The following is an 18,428-nucleotide window of genomic DNA, read 5'->3' on the forward strand; positions in this document are numbered from 1 at the left end:
TTATTTGTATGTTTTGTAAATGTATGATGTTCAAAACGATTTCAGTTCACCTCTAGTCTGTAATATCCCCCCTGGTAGTGCATGTTTCCCCCCATACACATGACCATATCATGCATTGGTCATTTATAGAAGTGATTGATCTGAAAGCAACATATGGGTTTAAAGGTTAAGTTTATAGCCAAGGCTCTTCAGTAAAAAACCCAAACACATTCACTACAGAACCTGGGCTTCCAGTGCCTTGACCTGCATAGAAAACACATTTTTTATTCTCAGTACATGGACAGGCCATTATATTGATTATCTAGTATATCTGACTGGATAAATGTCATGACCAATGTTTTTATAATTAAAAAAAAAAATTCTCAGTAAAATTATTTGAACAGATCTACCTTGTATGTGGGGACATGTAAATTATGCTTACATTTTATGAAATTTGAAATCTAAATCTTGCATACTGTCCCATTAATGCAACTTCCACCACTACACCATTTAAAAGTGGGAGAGGAATAACTTTTTAATAGATCATTGAGGTAAAAAAACAGTCCATAAAAGACTGAAAGTCAATTTTGCTTCTGAACAGATTGCTTTATTTTCAATGTGACCGTTGATACTATGAGTCAGATTTTTCACATTCAAGTACATGATCGAACTTTAAGTCCATGCCCCATTTGAGGCTGGAAATAAGGCAAGAGGTCAGGGACAGTCATAACCTGGATAATTACATATTCTATTGTAGTTGTAGTATGATCCGCCATAAGGAATGTAGTATACATTTTAGTACTAAACACAAGTTAAGAGCTATGTCTACATACTTTATAATGGAATAGTGAGTTAGTATACCACGTGACACCCCCAATTCAGGAAGCAACACAAATATTTTAATGTTTGTGCATTGGAACAAAAAGTTAACAGCAGTCAACGTACTTCCCAAGAAAAATATTTAAGGCTCACCGAGTTGTTTGATGGACTCATCATCATCATCATCATCATCATCATCATCATCATCGTTTACCTTACAGTGTAAGGATAAACATTTAAGATTTATTCTCATCTTAGTCCAGGCTACGAACGTACCATAGGTTTAGTGAAAAAAAACAAATGACATCTTGCACGTTTAAAAGTGCCACATAATCAAACTCCCTCCTGTACTGCTGTGCAAGTCGAGCTGAGACTGAGCCAAATAATTTGGTCCCTCTTCTAAAGAAGAACAGACAAGCACCTAAACATCCCTTAAGAAACAAATCATTTTATCGCACAAATACAGGTACATAAATGGCACAGTCACAGAAAAAAAACAAGTCAACCGAGATAAAATAATCTCTAAACCTGGATACTTGAAGAGAAACAAGTACACACTTTACTGCTTCATTGTGTACGTTCTGTCAAGGTGAAATATAATTCATGTACGTTTGCTCCTTCAATAAGTTGTGCTCTAACATCCAGCAAAAATGCAATAGATAGTGAAGTCCACAGAACTTTTCTGTAAGAGTGCATGCATTTCTAAAATGCAAACTGTAATCCCAGATGATATTCAGCCCCATCTCCACACCATTCAAACAAACCATCCATCTCCTTTTACTAGCCATATACAAATGTATAGTATATAGTATATTTATATTTTACATTTCTGTAGTGCCTATTCACTGTACCATACATTGTTCATATACAATTATGACATGTCTCAATAAATCACAATAAATTCAGGTACACCCAGGACTCTGTAAAAAGCCTTACAATGTTCTGTACAATTTATTAAAAATACAGCTGGACAAAAAGTATGGTGATATAACAGTCCACTGTCCTGCAGAGGCTGATCACCCACAGTCCTTTTACACAGAAAAACACCACACACATCAAACTGCTCTCAAACACTTCATTCTGTTCTGATCTCAGCCTCTTGCCTCTGCAGGCCCAGCTCAGTCTGAATAAAAGCGCCCTGACCCAGTGCTGTGGAGTAGGCTCTGTTGAGGCTCACTGTAAAGCCTGGACCGGGGTAGGGGCCGGGGGTCCCACATTTGGGAGCAGGGGCCTGAGGTGCTGGGTGATAATCGTCCAGGTTGTCATAATGGGATTGCGTAGGTTTCGCACTGAGTTTCTGATACGCATATTCACGGTCCAGGTCAGGCTGGCCCTGGCTATAGTGTTCTCGGACACTGTGTGAGCGCTCAGGTTTGCGGGGTTCTCGAGGCAGCGGATCTTCTGAGCTGTGGTAGCCACTGGCTGTTTGACCTTTGCTCTGCAGGTAATCTGGATCAGGGCAGTCAAAGCGAGGCTGTAAGCTCCGTTTGTTGGGATACTCTTGCTGCCAGTGTTTGGACCGCTCTGCTTGAAGCTTGTTCTCTGTGTGACGCGAGCTCTCCTGCTGATATGAAACACTGTGGCTCAGAGTAGCAGACTGTGAATGAGGGGACTGGCCTTTCTTGGCCCCATTTGACTTGGCAAGCCCATCTGACTTTTCCCCAACATGGCTTCCCTGGACCTGTTTGTCAGTCTCCATATACATGAGTGCTTCAGGATCTGACAGGACGTGTCTCGGGAGGTAATGTCCATCTTTGCTCTCAGCTGTAACCAGGACCGCCTTCCCTGGGTCAGACTTGCTGCGCAGGTGGAGGGTTTCATAGCCCGATACGTCTGAGGGGGTGAAGAGGCCGACGTTATCGTACTGTGAGAGTACAGGGCCTTTAATCTTCTGGCGTGCCCTGCTCTCTCGCCGTATGGAGTGCATGCGGTAGCGCTCGGACTCCTCTGCGTCCCATGTGTGATAAGCAGACTCCTTGGCCCCATGATTTGGCGGAATGTCCCTGCTAACAAAGCTGTGCTCTTTGGCAGGTGGGCCAGCGTGATGGGAGAGGTAGTGGTAGCCAGTAGTCTTGGCTCTCGGGTGCCCGGATCCTGGCCCTGGCTCCCTGTAGGAGTGACAGTGCCGCACACGAATAGTGCCATAAGGGTCTATGTCATAGAAGGGAGCCTCAACAGGGCCTGAGCCGGAGTATGGACTATAACGGTACTGTACCCGGCCATTCTCAAAGTACGGCTGCAGCTGTGTGACATGGTAGTCTGATTGGGATGACGACTGCTGCTGCGACTGCTGCTGCGGCGGCTGCTGCTGTGGCTGCGGGAAGGCTTTACATGGATACACGGGGCGCTGGCAAAAGAACAGCTCGTCATCTGGAGGGACTTCGGTTCTCTGAATGGGCACAGAACGGATTGTGGAGGGAACATGCATGGAGTGCACTCTGCGGATGGTGGCGTAGCCGTGGGTGCGGTCATGGCTGTAAACCTGATGACCCGATGCCATGTACACATTCCTGGGATTCCCTCTGGACTTTATGGAGTGATGGTAGGAGCGGGGGCCTAAAGTGCTGTATCTGTTGTCTAGTCGGGCACTGTATGGTATCTGAGGCTCAGACTTGGATACAAAAGAGGCGTGAGGTGACATGTTGTCTGGTCGGTAGTGGTGAGGCACGGGCTGTGGGCCCATAGGAGCTGGCCTCTGGTGGTAGTAAGCAGAAGCAGTCGGCTCCATTAGTGGTTCTGCTTTAGTGTGATACATGTAGGGAGGCTGATGCGTGGACGATTTACGCGGAGAAAGAGGATGGTGTGGCACAGGTTCCTCTGGGTGACCCTCACCAACAACATGAAATGGGGCTTCGCTTTGGCTAAGTGCAGCTGTTGCTAATTTGCTCTCCATGGTGCGGACTGGAGGAGCTGGAGGTTTAGGTGCATGCGACTCAGTGCTGGGCTGAACTGGTTTGATAGCCTCCCAAGGCTTTTCCACTGGCTCAGGCACTGTGGGGCCCGTGGGGGCCACGCGGAAACTGGTCTTGGAGATAAGCTGAGGTTGGGGCACAGCCTGGGGCCCTGGTTGGTGGGGCAGACTCTCTGGTAGTATTTGAGGTGCTGAGGCCTTCTCAGATTGTGCTAGAGGGGTGGGCTTTGTCTGAGGCTGCGTTGAATGCTGGCTTTGACTCGGGGTGGAGATGTGTGGTTGTGGAAGTGACACAGGTGGTTTTTTGAGGAGTGGAGCAGGAGAGGGCCGAACTTCTGTTGGCTTTGGAAGTGTTGGTGGTGGTACAGGCTCTAGTTTAACCTGAAAATTAAATACTGGGTTAGAAGTAAATATTACTTAAATAATTAGTTTAACAAGTTGCAGTGTAGTAGTTACCTTGACCTCAGTAGTGGACTGTGGTTGCACCGCCTTAAAGCTGCCACTGGGTGTCGTGACTGGAGTGGTACTGGACAATGTGGAAACTTGAGCTGACTCCAGCCCCTCTGGACTCTTCTTGTGGGGAGAGATTTCAAGCACCAGAGGAGCACATTTGTACACAGGTGTATCCGGGGGACTCGTGTCCATTTGGGGAGGTGTGGTGGAGAATGTGGCATTACTGAAAGCCTCTGTGATGGTGCTGCTGGCTCCAGACTTTTCTCTGACAGGAGTAGACATACGGGGTTGAGACGATGAGACTGTGGTTGTCAAAGCAGCACTGTTTATCAGTGGAGAGCTATCCTGTTGCTTTCTCTCTGAAGCAGGTTGTGGCGGCTGAACCAGAGCAGGACAATCCTGTGACAAAGGGGTCATTGGCGTTACTGGTGTTATTGGCGTCACTGGTGTTAGAGGCTCTGAGTGGGACTGAACAGAGACTGGTTCAGATAGAGCCAGGCTCAACATGCGGGCTGGGTTTTTGGGAGGAGGAGGTGGGGCAGCCACAGGGGCTGCAGTGCTGAGGGAGCATTGGGGGAGCTCCTTTGAACAGTCCGACGATACAACTCCTGGAAGGAACGCACAAAAAAAAAAGAGAAATTCAATTAGTACACAAAAGACAATAGGTGACTATAGGCAGGAAAGCACCGAAGTTTAAGGTAAAGGGATTATTATTTTTATTGATTATTTGATTACGCAATATAATCCTATCATTTACAACACAGGACTTTTTAAATAAATACATGAACAAAATAATACACAGTGCGCTGCCCGTTGGTCGAGTGGTTTAGGCGGCAGCAAATATGCCAGGCTCCACGTGCAGCTGGCCGCAGTGTCGTGGGTTTGAATCTCGGCTCTGACAATTTGCTCTTTTAGCCTACAGGCCAAAAAAAATCCAAGAAGATAAGAAAATAATTGACAGTATCATACCTTCTTTGGTACAGACAGGAGTTGCCAGCTGTGGGCTGCTCTCTCCCTTCAAATCTCCTCGCTCTTCACTCTCAAAGGCTGCCAGTTTGGACTGCAGCTCCATTTGGAAAGCTTCACTCAGCAAAGGCTCCACTGGCTTCAGGAGCATACTGCCCATAAGTGGAGACGAGTCTTTGGGCAGTGACGGAGGGGATAATGGCTGAGCAGAGACACAGTGTCCAGATGCATTTTTGTCAGACGCCTGAGCAGAGAAAATCTCTGTAGTGACAATGCCTGTCATACTTGTGCTCTTTCCACTTTTGATAGGTGACACAGCTTGTGTTGGTTTGTCCATGTATGAATAGGAAATGGTCATTTTCTTCTTTTCACGCTTTTCCCTGTAGTCAACAACAGGAGTGCTCGTATTCCCCAAAAAGGAGGCAGATAGCACTTCAGAGACATTGGTTTTGCTCCTCTTCAGTGTGGAGGCCTCTGCTCCCATAGGTGACTCCTCTAAAGGAAACGCATAGGACGTGTCAGGCAGGCTGCACTGGAAAGACATGGGGTCAAAGTCCAGAGAGGCCATGCCAATGTCCGGAGGGCTGAGGTCCACGTCCTCTCCGGCCGAGCGCGGAGGTGAGATGAGGGCAGGCACACAGATGGGCCCGTCGTCCCCGTCGCTGTCCTCTGTGCCGTCCAGGTTGTCGTAGGAGTTGCAGTGCTGCCGGCTGTCCAGCAGTTCTCCATTAAAGGAGCCTGACAGGGCATCACTGCTGGAGCGGGGCCGCCTGGGACGGTACACCTTGGACTCTCCTTCAAGCACAGATCAGACATTTATAATAAGATTTGTATACATGTTTCTGGAACATTTACAGAACACTGGAAAAGACAATAATTACCTTCAACATTATGCAAAGAACTCAAAGATTCTTCACTTTTGGCTGATCTTAAAGTGGCTGTATCTCCTCTACCTCCTGAAAAAAATGTAAAATGTACAGGATGATCATCTTAAAATTCACGTTTTTGTCTCATTTCGGCCTTATGTCTTACCAGCAAGTGCCATGGCCTTCAGCTCATTGGGCTCACTGGGATTGCGATGCAACTTGCGCTTTGACATGGAGGACGATTTGCCCAGGTTGAAGAAAGAACGCCAGCTCCCTACTGGTGACTTTTTAGTCTTGTTAGGGGGTCTTTTCCTGTTGCATGAAATGGTAGTAGATTAGTTAAAGGCGTTATGGACGATTTTTCGGCGATTTGAGAACTAAGGCGTAAGTGCGCATGCGCACTCCCCCGTGCGGACTGATACAACACACACGTGCGTTTGTTTATTAGCGGATCGCATCGCATCTCTCGTCTCCCGTAGATTTCCGTCTCTTCAGAGACAGCTCGAACTGTCTTTCTCCGTCCTAATTTTGTCCCTTACACTGAGGGAACTATATTATGATAGATCCATGCGCTTAGACACGCGGAAACGTGCTGCTCTCCTGGGGACGAGCCGCACGCAGCTGCAGGTGAGCGGTAGGTGAGTTCTATGATTGATACATGGCAGGACTAATCGGCAGCCCACGCCACGAGGAAATAAAGACTCATATTTGGGCCCAAAAAATCGTCCATTACGCCTTTAAGCGATTCATTAAAGGTTGAAGAGGGTAAAATCTTGTCTTTCCAAAAACAGGGATTGTACAAACCTTTCAGTTGGGAACTCGATGACGGTGTGGAACTTGCCCTGCAGGGCAGCAGGACCTTCGCCCACCTCTATGTACTTGCTGTCTTCTGTGACAGGAGAGTTGATCTGGGCCTGGGTCCGTGCCTGCGCCTCCTCCAGGCTCAGCAGTTTAGTGGAAGGTGAAGAGACCAGCAGGGACTTTGGGCGTGACAGAGAGTTATGACCTGATAAGGCACAAAAGATTATCAGTGCAAAGGGCACAGAGCGCCACAGAGAACCACCATGAGCTAAGAGTGTGTACCTGCGCCTTCTCGTATGAGCGAGCTGAGTTTGGGGCTGAAGAGAACATCCACATGATTAAGAATGAACTCTACCACCACCGACTGGATTCGGACCTCCATGAAAGCAGCAGTGCCACTGAAGCAGGCCGATTCGATTTGTTTAGACCTGAGCACAACCACAAATGTCACATGTAGATTTTTAAATAAGGAGCGCTGCGTGAATGTCCAAAAAAACAGTAACATTAAAACAGGTGCTCAATTGGAGAGAAGGGGCGATTCAAACGTGCCATACGGAAAAGTGACCCCCAGTACCCCAAGGCCGTTCACTTCCAATTTGCAGGTCTCACAAACGGCAACAAATTGAGTCATGATAATTGAATCTGTTCCAAAACCAGTGCGAGGAGGAGATGGGCTTTCTCACTTACTCCAACGTAAAACATTTTGGATTGTGAACTTAAAAGCGACTGAATTTCCAGGTCTAAATGATGACAGACTCCTCTCCTGATGAACACAAACTAATTTCTCTGTGTAAGAGGATGCCCACATGTAGGGGACACCCATTTGAGAGACTGTATTACATTGTATTTTTCATGATTGTATTATTGTCAAGTAAGTGTACTTACATAAATTACTATTCAGAACGTATTGAAAATATTCAGTTTTAAATGTTTCTCATATCAGCCATGCTTCAATAAAGGCTTTTAATTTTTTTTTTGTAAATCAACAGAGTGCCTTGGTCTTTCTCGTCTTTGGGAAAACGCATATATATTTCGCTACAATTTATACCTGAATAGACAACTGTTTTTTTGTGCAAAGATTTTTGTTACGTTTGATTTCAAGCTTTCAATCTATGAGAGAAAAAAAACACACAACATTGTACCTGAGCAGATTTGGTGCCCAGACGATGGCCAAGTTTTTGCTGTGCATGTTAGTGATATAGCTGAATGTTGCCAGTTGAGAAAGGTGTCTCATCAGGAACTCCAAGGTTCTAGAAATCAAACATTACAAAAGCATTTGTTTAACAACTTAACACACATGGAGCATACACTTAAAATCAATGTTTGTCTGTTTTAAGCACACTGACAATTGTATTTGTTAATTAATGAGAAATGCAGAATATTCTGGCAAACGCAACACAAAAATTCAGCATCAAAACCCATAATGGCAGCAGTTCTTTTAATGACCAAATGAGGGCAGTGTGGCGCACATCTGGTACCTGTAATGCGGAGGAGGAAGCTGCTGGATGACATCATGGATCTTGATGAGTCTTTCCTCATCAGTTGCTGCTGATACAGCGTCCTTCAGGGTGAAAGGAAATTGGTAGATGGTTTGGTAAAAAATAGCAGATAAACATTGGTCAGTTAGTTCACTTGTCGGGCAGCTTAATGGATCACGGAGCGTACATCTGTCTATGACCACAACCGCAGCCCACCGCCTTCTCCGCTGCCATAACAACCAGCAAACATTTACTTTGCACCAGAGACCAGTCAGTTGTGTTTGATATTACAGAGAAAGTGGTTTGTTGCATTGTAATGTCAGGGTGTGGTGAGCTATACTTTATTACGTTATCCGTTTGTGTGCTTTAAGTTAGTAGATAACTTTGGAGAATTTGCATGACCACTATTTTTGTTGACGACAAAGTAGTGTTCAAGGAAGACAAATGAGAATTGCAAAATCAAAAATTGTTGGTTCCAGTGTTAGTAGTGGAGTGTTTTACGAGAGTGCGAGGCAGAGTGACTTACGGAGAATTTCTCATAGAGCTGGTAGGTGAGGAGGGGGTTGGGTAGCTCTCTGAAGTAGAGCTTACACAGAGAACCCACACAGTGGATGTCCTGGATGTAAATGTCTTTGGTCAAGTCGGGGATCTGTTCCGAGTCAAACTCATGTCTGAGGAGAAAATTACAATGGTTGTGGGACAATTTTAAACAAACTGACAAGTAGACTCCGAAACATAGCATTTGTCATTTAAACGTAAGTACTAACATTTTAAATTGATAAATAATCCAAACATAGATTCATAATTTACTACTTAAAAATGACAAAGAACTTCAACTTGAGAGGTGAGAGTATCTTGTGGGACCCCTATTGATTTTTAACAATTTGTTTAATTTATTTTACAACTTATTTTACAGTTTTCAGTTGCACTTAGAATGAGGAAAACACATTTTGTTTTAGCCTGTGTATTTGCTCTAAATGTCACACAAAATGACAAAATTATTTATTTGCTTGAAATGTTTATGTTTGGATTAGTTTTATGAGCGTCTGCTACAGCCAGAGGATGAACCTGAAGGTTATGAACAGCTTTAAAACTAGAACACAAAGTACCAAAATCTATATTATAAATACACACATTGTAGTGAGCATTAACATACCGCAATTTCTGGATATTTGAAGCGATTCCAGAGAGCCGGTACATTCCATCCACCACGCCATGTTTCTCAATGAACTCTGTGCAACTCTTGAGAACTTGGGGAACTGTGAAGAGAGAGTTTGTCTCATCATACAACACTCACTTTGTCAGTGCATGTCCATTTGTCTTTAGCAGTAAGGTCAAGAACAGGAAAAAGGACTTGTGTTTTTTTTTTAAGGGAGTGTTCAAGGAGATCAAGAAAGGGCTGAGAGAGAGAGACACCAGGCTCTATGGAAATTACAGACTTTTGAGGTTTGGGCAGAACTGTGTTTTTGAGCTGATGGAGAAAGTCAAGTGAAGAAAAACCCCCAACAATGACCTGTTTGGTTTTCTTTAAATAAAAGATAAAATGTATGGTTTATTCAACGTCTATCCATGACAGTTTGTTGCATATATTTGGCATAGCAATACAAAAGAAATCCTTCAAATTGAGTTGTAGGTGAGTTTGCTTAAGCAGTCAATCATTTCTGCAGCACTTGTCAACACAGCTGGGAGCAAACCCAGTGAAATGGTCTCTTTGGGTGAGCATGAATCACATCGACGGTGTAACTTATCAGAGTGTGCATGTGTGTGGCAGATACGTGTCTGTGGTGGCTCCCAGGCCTCTCACACATCACTTTGAGCAGGACGGAGAGCAGGACGGCCACCGGAGCAGCTGCTTGGATGGATTCTACACATTCTGAATGTACAAAACAAGGGCAGATTGGAGAAAAGTCGTGGGCCTCTCTCTGTGGCCGAGGCGATCTACTCCTACTCAACGCTCCTCAGACTGGAGCCTGTGTTTTGAGATGGTCTTATCTCTAACGCATGTTTTTTTTTCGGGGTTGAAGAATGTGTCCTTACAGAGTCTAGTCAAAATATGTCATAGTTGTCAACTTGAACAACAGACAAGGCCAATGGAGGAGATTATGGTTCAACTAACACTGTTGATAAGAGCATATTTGGCTGTTTGGTTAAGAAAGGGTAATAAAATATGAACTAGGAATAAAGACGACGTAATAGTTTGTTTTGAATTTGAAAGATTGAAAACGTTTTGCTGCTCAACGGCATTGGCTACAGCATTGGCTCAAAACATTTCTGGATTTAGTAAAGATTGGAGCATTTCATTTTTGGCATTTAAGGGTAATAAAATGGCTCCTTCATGGAACATGGTGCAACAAATGAGCTGGTCGAGTAAACTAAAAGTATTTTGAAAGCGGATGTTGTGATTCGGGCTCTAATCGATGAAGACTAACAAAAGGAGAATATATCGTTTATCTGGTCGCGCTCTAATGAAACAGCCTTATCTGGCTTGTAATAGTTCAGGGCTGCAGGTGGTGTGGAAAAAAAAATCAATAAGTATTCCTGAGCTTTAATTAAGGTTTGGACTTTGGCCCCAATAAAGTACAAGAAGAAAGACTGGTGTTTGTTCATCACTCGAGTGTTTGTTCTGAGGAAGACCATAATTCAGAAGACGGAAGGAATGGACAGACGGACGGGTGTTTCAAGTAATAAAAGGTCACACTTATGAAATAGAAAATGTAAACTATAAATACATGTAGAGCAACAAGTAAAACAAATTAGTACATGCAGTGGTTTGCAGTTGAAGAACTCATGATAGTAACAAGCCATTGTAGTTAGTATTGAATTATAACATAAGCAGATAATCATTTTACATTTTGTTCATTTGTACACTGCAATACTGATCTAAAAACGGCTCAACAATAGAAACGGGTTCATTGACTTCCTGTTTAAAACTGCAGAACTGATAAACCCCGCCTCTTCATAGTGACATTTCACAGCAACAAGTAACGGATTGTCATTTCCATGTTTTTTTTTATTTGCAAAGAGTACCTACGTGAACGTTTTTCCAAATAATCACAAGTACATAGATGTGGGAGATAGGGGGCGCCGTCTCAGTTGCGGGACATTACAGGATTACTCAAAACATCCACGAATCAATTAATATAGAACTTTGAGTACATTAGTGATGCGGAAACACGGTTGTAACAAGCTTAAACGCTTATCCAAGTTGATATTGCATAATATGTCTCCTTTAAGCCAGCTTTGTCATCTCATCTCCTGTGTGTGTATGTGTGTGTGTGCGTGTGTGTGTGCGTGTGTGTGCGTGCGTGTGCTTGCTCTCACCATCGTGTCCTGAGTTGAGGAGGTGTTCGCCCAGGTCACAGCCAAACACCCGCTCCCTCAGGATGCCCCTCTGCTTCAGCTTCTGCTTGGTGGGTCTGGACTTCATGAAGGAGCGCAGGAAGGTGATCAGCTTTCCGTGCTTCTTAGACACTGAGGGAGGAAGGAAAGAGGGCGGGTGGGTCGCATGTTGGGGTATACTTTCCACAGATGTTGGGTTACTCACTACCTCCGGTCTTACACGGTCAGACCACGCATGCACTGCTCTGTAACCTCAGACCGGTTTGTCCCATTGTGTATCGCAGCTTTATTCTAATGCAAACCCTCTCCTTTATGCATGTGTAGTTTCCTTGAAGCGAAAGGCTGCCTCTTAAATACCACCTCCCAGGCAACTACAAAGGAATCCACCACATCCAATACCAGTATCCTTTGCCCCGCTTCAAAACAAGACAAAAAAAAAAAAGAGTGACTTAAAACCCAAACCACTTTAATCAGATAGCGGGTCTGGGAAAGGCGCATAAGCTCTTTACTATACTTGTTTTTCTAGGACTATCTAATGGATCTTGCGTTTTCAGGGAACGGGACAATTGAGAAGGCCTAGACAACAAACATTTGCACAAAAATCTACACAGTCCGGGCATCAAACTGGTTCGACTTGCCGGTTGAACGACGGTAGCAGGTTTCCCTTTGAATTGACGTTTGTGTTTGAAATGGATTCACTTTAAATTAAGTACAGCAAAATGACTACGGAAGTCACAGTATTTACGACAATGCAATATCTCCTATGCTCTCGATAAATACATTGAAAATTATCTCACTTAACTCGTGTAATAATTGTACCAACATGATACAATAATATATCGTGAGCTTTTCTACACTGATGTGGTCTGATACAGCTGTTTTGAGGCTTTTGAACTAAACAAATACATGCAACTTCAGTTATCTATATCAAAGCAACGGGTCCTCGGCAAGTTGTCCCTCGAGTGAAAAAACTACTGTTGCAAGCGAATTCTTCTGACTGATTATAAACAGTTCGGATTCCAAGACTTCCCGTTCACGTCTTTCGCTGATTTACTGACATCATATTCATTTTCAGCTCTGCAAAACATTCAGCCGCCAATTCAAATCTAGGACAATCATTTTCGAGTGACTGACACAATTCTGGAGAGGGGAAGTTTTGCTTTGCCAAGTTACTTCTAACACAACAGAAATGAAAGTAGGCTGCCGCATAGTAAACTAGCACATTCAAATGACAAGTGTTTTGGAAGACAATAAAAGTATCAGCGAGACAAACGTGTTGCGCCACCAGGCCGAGTTACAGGTCAGATCTGTGTAGAGACGACGCAGCTCACGGTTTTTCAAGATATCGTTGAGAGATAAAACACCTGTAATTTAGTAACTGCAAGACTGACAATATGATAACTTTACAATCACAAAACTTTAGCCCATCTCACACAAATCAGGCAAAGCGATTTTTGACCAGAAACCATATCGTTTTTCTCCTCTTATATTTTAATGTTTCAACTATCTCAAGAACCCAGAATAAAGGGAAACAAAGTGAATCAGGAGAAAATGTATTGTTTCTTCGTGGAGGTCAAATTACTGCCGCTGCCTAGTTTACAAAAACACATCGTGGGGGAAAATTATTGGCAGATTTAATCGACAGTGCAATAAGGCTTTTGCACGTGGACAAGGGGGTTGGGTCTAAACGCATGGGCTGGTGAGAAACTTATTAAGCTCTCTGTTGCTTCCAGGGTGACACACAACGAATAAGCAAGTCTCTTTAATGTTCATATCGGAGTGCTGCTGCTTAGAAGGATTCAAATTTCATGCATGTTCCAGAAAATATTGTATTCTAGTGGCAGCATGAATTTAGCAGCTCTGATTTGAGCTCAGTCCATGTGGAAAGAATGAGTCTTGTTTATATGATAAACTCTGAAGATAAACAAATCCTTGGCAGGATTGAAATGATCTTAGTACAAGACAGTTTGATGCTAGAATGGTAGTGATAGATAGGTCTTTAACTAGTCCCTGAAATGGTGGTGCTGCTCACTAGTAGAGGTTGGACATATATATCGTAAAATAGTTCTCTTCCAAACAAGGATTTAAAGTGATATTTCTATTTCTACTTGAATCTCAACCAAGACATTTACAGGCACAATTTAGCACATTCCTGCCGCTTTGTGAAAATATGGTTTGAATATACTTATAGCGATAACACAAAATATTATTGAGATAAACATTTGTGTCAATGCTGCCCACGATTACTCTAAGCAGCAGCACATACGCCTCAAGTGTCATGAGATTGATTCCCAGCTCTGACAATTTGCTCAATGCCCTCTCTGTCCTCTCCCATTTCACGCTCCTCTGTACTGTCGAGTAAAGCCTGTCGGCCTGAAACCCACAAGTACAAGTATCTGTAAACAAGACCCATCGTAGCATTTCAGAGTAAAAGCAGATAGCGGTCAACCCTGAGGCAGAAATTCCTTCGGTGCTGCTGTGCCCACAGACAAATGTGCTGAGGCAGCTTTGTTTACTCACTGTGTAGGCATTAGATGGAGCCCTCGTGTAAGGGCTGGAGGGGCGGCTGACTGTGCAATAGTAGTGCTAGCCGCTGTGACACATTGCTTTTATTTAGTAAGCGAGGCTGACTGGAGGAAGTGAGGAAGAGCGGCGTGGTGGTGGGCAGGGTGGACACACGCTCCCATCTGCTCACTGTCACTGTGATGGCTCGGGGCCTGTTAACAGTGCACAGCGTCACACAGAGCCAGAAGAGTGTGCCTCTCTACCAGCCACTGTAATCCTGCTGCAGACAGGCCATTTCATCAGGCTGTGCCATCTGACAGCGGCAGTGCTCAAAGCTACACGACCGGCCATCATTTAGGCAGCAGAGTGTGGTCGTGTTTGACGGACAGAATTGTGTGTCATTAGTTCGGTTTTGTACGCAGCTGGACATGGAAACAAATAAAGATCCAAGCTATGTATTTATTGTGATGTGCAATACTTTAACCATCTGCAGTGCAAAGCCATGAACAACTGTGATTCTTAACAATAGGGGCCTGAAGTCGGGCTGCAAACACCTTATTGAAGGCCACATAATATATCTTGGTGTACAGTACAATGTATGCTTAACTGGCAATACAATGTCCAGCCAGTAACACAGTAAGTACAACGTGTGCAATGTTTTTTTCCATGTCCTATAAATTCACAGAAACCTCTGTTTCACAATAGAACCGCACATTTCAGGGATTTTGATATTGTAAAGGGAAAATAAAACGACGGATGAGTAAAATACATGAAATAGACTTTGGTTGCCATGGCACAATAGTCTCTAAATAAGCAAACTTTCAAGACATTCAGTGCTTGACAAGGCTTTTCCATCTGTGAAATGGAGCCAGGTAGTGACGAGACACAGGGCCAAACAAGCAAGGAACAATTACAGGCATAATTGGAAACATCATGCTCTATCCTCCGCGCTCCAGCCCTGCACTTCTATTCAATTAGTGAGACAGGTCCCAAAGCCAAAGTGAGTTCCAAACATCATCAGCAGTGAGTGAGTGATCCAGCGTCCCAAAGGCTGCTGGCTGATACCTATTTGATAAAAGTGCTGTTTATCATTTAAATGGTTCATCCTCAGAAGACCAGACCAGACCAAACCTCATCTGGGCATGACAATAGCCTCAGCTCCATCCTGCTCAACCAGCATCCCCCCGAGCCTCAGTAGACCCTTCACCGAGTAGGGAAGGCGAAGGGGCGGGATGTATAAAATACCCTTCCCTGGGTTGAAGCGAAACCACAAAATTGTCCTGTAAATGGCCAGGATACAGTTACCACAACCACATATTTCTTAGCTCTAAGGAAATCTTTGACGGAGGGGAAAAAAACAAGGCCATATTGTACAAGCTTAACATTAATAGCATGTAGCTGCACTGACATGAAGGCAACTCCTCCTGGCGCGGCCTTTGATGTTTTTTGTTTGTCAAGTAAACTTCAGACCCCCGTGTGACAAACAGAAGTCATGAGAGACCGTGACCTCTGTTCATAGCCGACGTGTGTCTTTAGATAAGAGGAACAAAATGCCTTATTGTTCCACGTCTGACTGTTACTGACCACAGCTATAGCACAGGGGAAGCAAAAAAATGAGCTGACTTTAAATAATTAAAATACATATATTTTTGTTATACCAGGCTGCAACACAAACTATCAACACACCAACCACACTAAAATGTAAGCATTACTAATCAAACTTTTGGAATAATAATAGGCTAAATCATAGCAGTTGTCCCGCAGAAGTATTTCAATCTGTATTTATAGACTATAAGACATGGATCAAGCTGACATCACATTCACAAATATATCATGATGTGGACAGAAACTAGTCATTGGAATAATGTCATACAGACAGGGAACAGACTTCTTTAGATCAAAGTTCAATTCAGAAAAGGTAACTGAATCCACAATGTAAACAGTGCTATTTAAAGTAATAATGAGCATCTTAATTCCCCAGCTCATGCCTCTTACCTCGGGTCCATAACGCCACACACAAGGCTCAATGAGATTTTGAAAAAGTCCAAAAAGTCCAAAGTGCAGCTCACTTCAAGTCCACGAGGCACAAGCGGCGAGGTTAGCGATAAAAAGTCGGATCTGACTTCAGACAAGAAACAAGAAATGATGATATATCGACAGAGTTTAGTAAAAGTGTAGCCGGAGCGCGCTGCCTCTGCTCGGACTCAGCTCCACACTCGCCGCTCCGCTCGCCTCTGCCTCCTTCAGGTGCTCCCGGAAACGTGTCACTCCACCACGAGTTAGCACAATAAAAGCGAACCGAAGCGGGAAGTTTGCTCAACGCAAATAGAAACGGCTGATAGCAGCTAATTGAGCGCTTTATACTAATAACACCTAATCTCTCCGTTTGCATTGCCACAATTTGCCTATAAACTCATCATGCGCAATTCTTATTATTATTAAGAGTATAGGAGGTATAAGAGTTTTTCTACAAGTGTTTTTTTTATCCGTTAAGTTATCCGTTTTTATTATTATACTTTTGTACCTACTCTGTGTTGCAACACTGGAATTTCCCCATTGTGGGACAAACAAAGGTTATCTTATCTTATTAGATGAGCTGGTGGTGGAGCAGCATTACACCACTCACCCTACGTGTGGTTAAATTATTTTGTCAAGACAGCACTTGCATTAATGACATTATAACATTGTATAGTTGTACAATAACCAATACCTACACATTACTTTTACAAGCATAAATGTACCGTTGCCCTGGGACGAGAACGAAATGCATTTAACTCTCTCAGAAGGGCCCCTTGGCCCCCTGAAAGCATTATCTCATTAATTCTGTAACAAGCTTTGGCCCCGAGTACACGCAGTGACTCAAAATAAAGTCAAACTAATTGAAAGTCCAGAATCACAAGACTAAAGTCATGACTTTTCAACTGCATGTGACTGCTTCAACTGACATGTGCTGTATTACTTTGTTAACAACCATAAAAGGAGGAATACACTTGTCCTTGTCCTTGATACCTCACAAGTCCACAAACTATGAAAAACATCCAAGAGGAATGCTGGTAGTGGTTGTTGTAAAAAGTTACAAATAACAAGTTACGTGTGAAAACCTTACATTTGAACTTTCACCTTGAGCTGCTTGAGGCTCCAGGTTTTGAGACGCTACAATAACACAGCTGTAATATGTTTAAGTAAAGAGGCACCAGTCAGATGAACTTGAATCACTACACAATCTAGGTAAATGTAAGTGCAAATACACATTAACAGATGTTTCACTGTCCAAATTACATTTAGGGGAGGAGATGCCTTGAATAATCTTGTAGCCTTGAGAGTACGTTGTTGTCAAATGGCAGTGTCCCCCAAACAAAGGTGTGGTCTATAACAACAGTCTGAAGTGAAGCCCTTGAGCATTACACAGGGGCCTTGCATAGTTTCACTGCATCAGGATATTATCAGAGAACGTCGGGAAAAAAAGTAAAATCTTCACCGTCTCATTCTCTCACCATTTCCCTTCCTCTCGCACACATAACCAGCTGTCTTGGCTCGTATACATGCGCAGCTGCCCAAATGACTGGTCCCCAGACATGACGCGGGCCTGCTCCGCTCAGAGACTGGGGAGGGCTCTATACATCTGGTGGCTCAATAACTGAAGAGGACAGTGAGCAAACACTTAATCCAAATGTCAAAACAATATTTTCAATTTGATGTTAACAAGGCCTGATTCTCCTGGCACCAGCAATCAACACAATGCTAACTAGTCCACGGAGTGAGGCTCTATCCCTGGTTCTTCTTGGCCTTCTTTAAAATTTTGACTGGAACATTGACTGCAGCATGCTAACACTTTCCATCAGTTATCCGTGAAGCGGTCAGTGGTAAGAAGAGTGGATCTGAGCAGAGAAGGCAGATTTTTCCAATGCTGTGTGGCTCCCTGCAGGAATGTGCTCTTTCAGTCGCCATGGAGAGGGAGACAGAGATTCTTACTGTTGCAGGACAAAGCTTAACGCTCAATGGATGGGTTTACAGGCCCCTCATTGTAGAAGGATTAAATAAATCAAGGGCAGTGGGGACCTAGCACTAGCACCCCTGCAGTGGCCTTTGAGCGGGGCCCAAACAGACACATACAAACACAGCGGCCCCTGGACCAGACACCGCATTCAGCTCCTTTGAGAGCCACTGGAAGAACCCAAGTCACCCCGAGTCATTAGCATACACCTTCAGGAGGGGCCGAACAGATGTGCCATGCACTTTACAGTACTGGACCCACCCCTTCTTAATCAAATTTTTTGTGTTTTCTGTATTTTCTCTCCCATTGCCACTTTC

The 18,428-nt window shown here is 43.8% G+C and overlaps 1 protein-coding gene across 1 annotated transcript in view; it reads right to left on the reverse strand.

The window, feature by feature from the left end:
- Positions 1-856: 856 nt before the first annotated feature.
- arhgap32b (Rho GTPase activating protein 32b) overlaps positions 857-18,428 on the reverse strand; it is a 69,528-nt gene continuing 51,956 nt past the window's right edge. Inside the window, exons 14-25 of the mRNA XM_072446780.1 lie at positions 11,595-11,744; positions 9,430-9,532; positions 8,800-8,944; positions 8,274-8,356; positions 7,938-8,045; positions 7,078-7,223; positions 6,799-7,000; positions 6,161-6,306; positions 6,010-6,084; positions 5,132-5,923; positions 4,166-4,770; positions 857-4,090 (exon numbers count right to left, since the gene is read on the reverse strand). Of these exons, the coding sequence (XP_072302881.1) occupies positions 1,874-4,090; positions 4,166-4,770; positions 5,132-5,923; positions 6,010-6,084; positions 6,161-6,306; positions 6,799-7,000; positions 7,078-7,223; positions 7,938-8,045; positions 8,274-8,356; positions 8,800-8,944; positions 9,430-9,532; positions 11,595-11,744 (4,772 nt within the window). The 3' untranslated portion in view covers positions 857-1,873. The remainder of the gene's footprint in view (positions 4,091-4,165; positions 4,771-5,131; positions 5,924-6,009; positions 6,085-6,160; positions 6,307-6,798; positions 7,001-7,077; positions 7,224-7,937; positions 8,046-8,273; positions 8,357-8,799; positions 8,945-9,429; positions 9,533-11,594; positions 11,745-18,428) is intronic.

Source organism: Eucyclogobius newberryi, unplaced genomic scaffold, assembly GCF_026437365.1.
Source record: "Eucyclogobius newberryi isolate DKJ021-1_F unplaced genomic scaffold, fEucNew1.0.hap1 SCAF_15, whole genome shotgun sequence".
Classification (NCBI taxonomy): domain Eukaryota; kingdom Metazoa; phylum Chordata; class Actinopteri; order Gobiiformes; family Gobiidae; genus Eucyclogobius; species Eucyclogobius newberryi.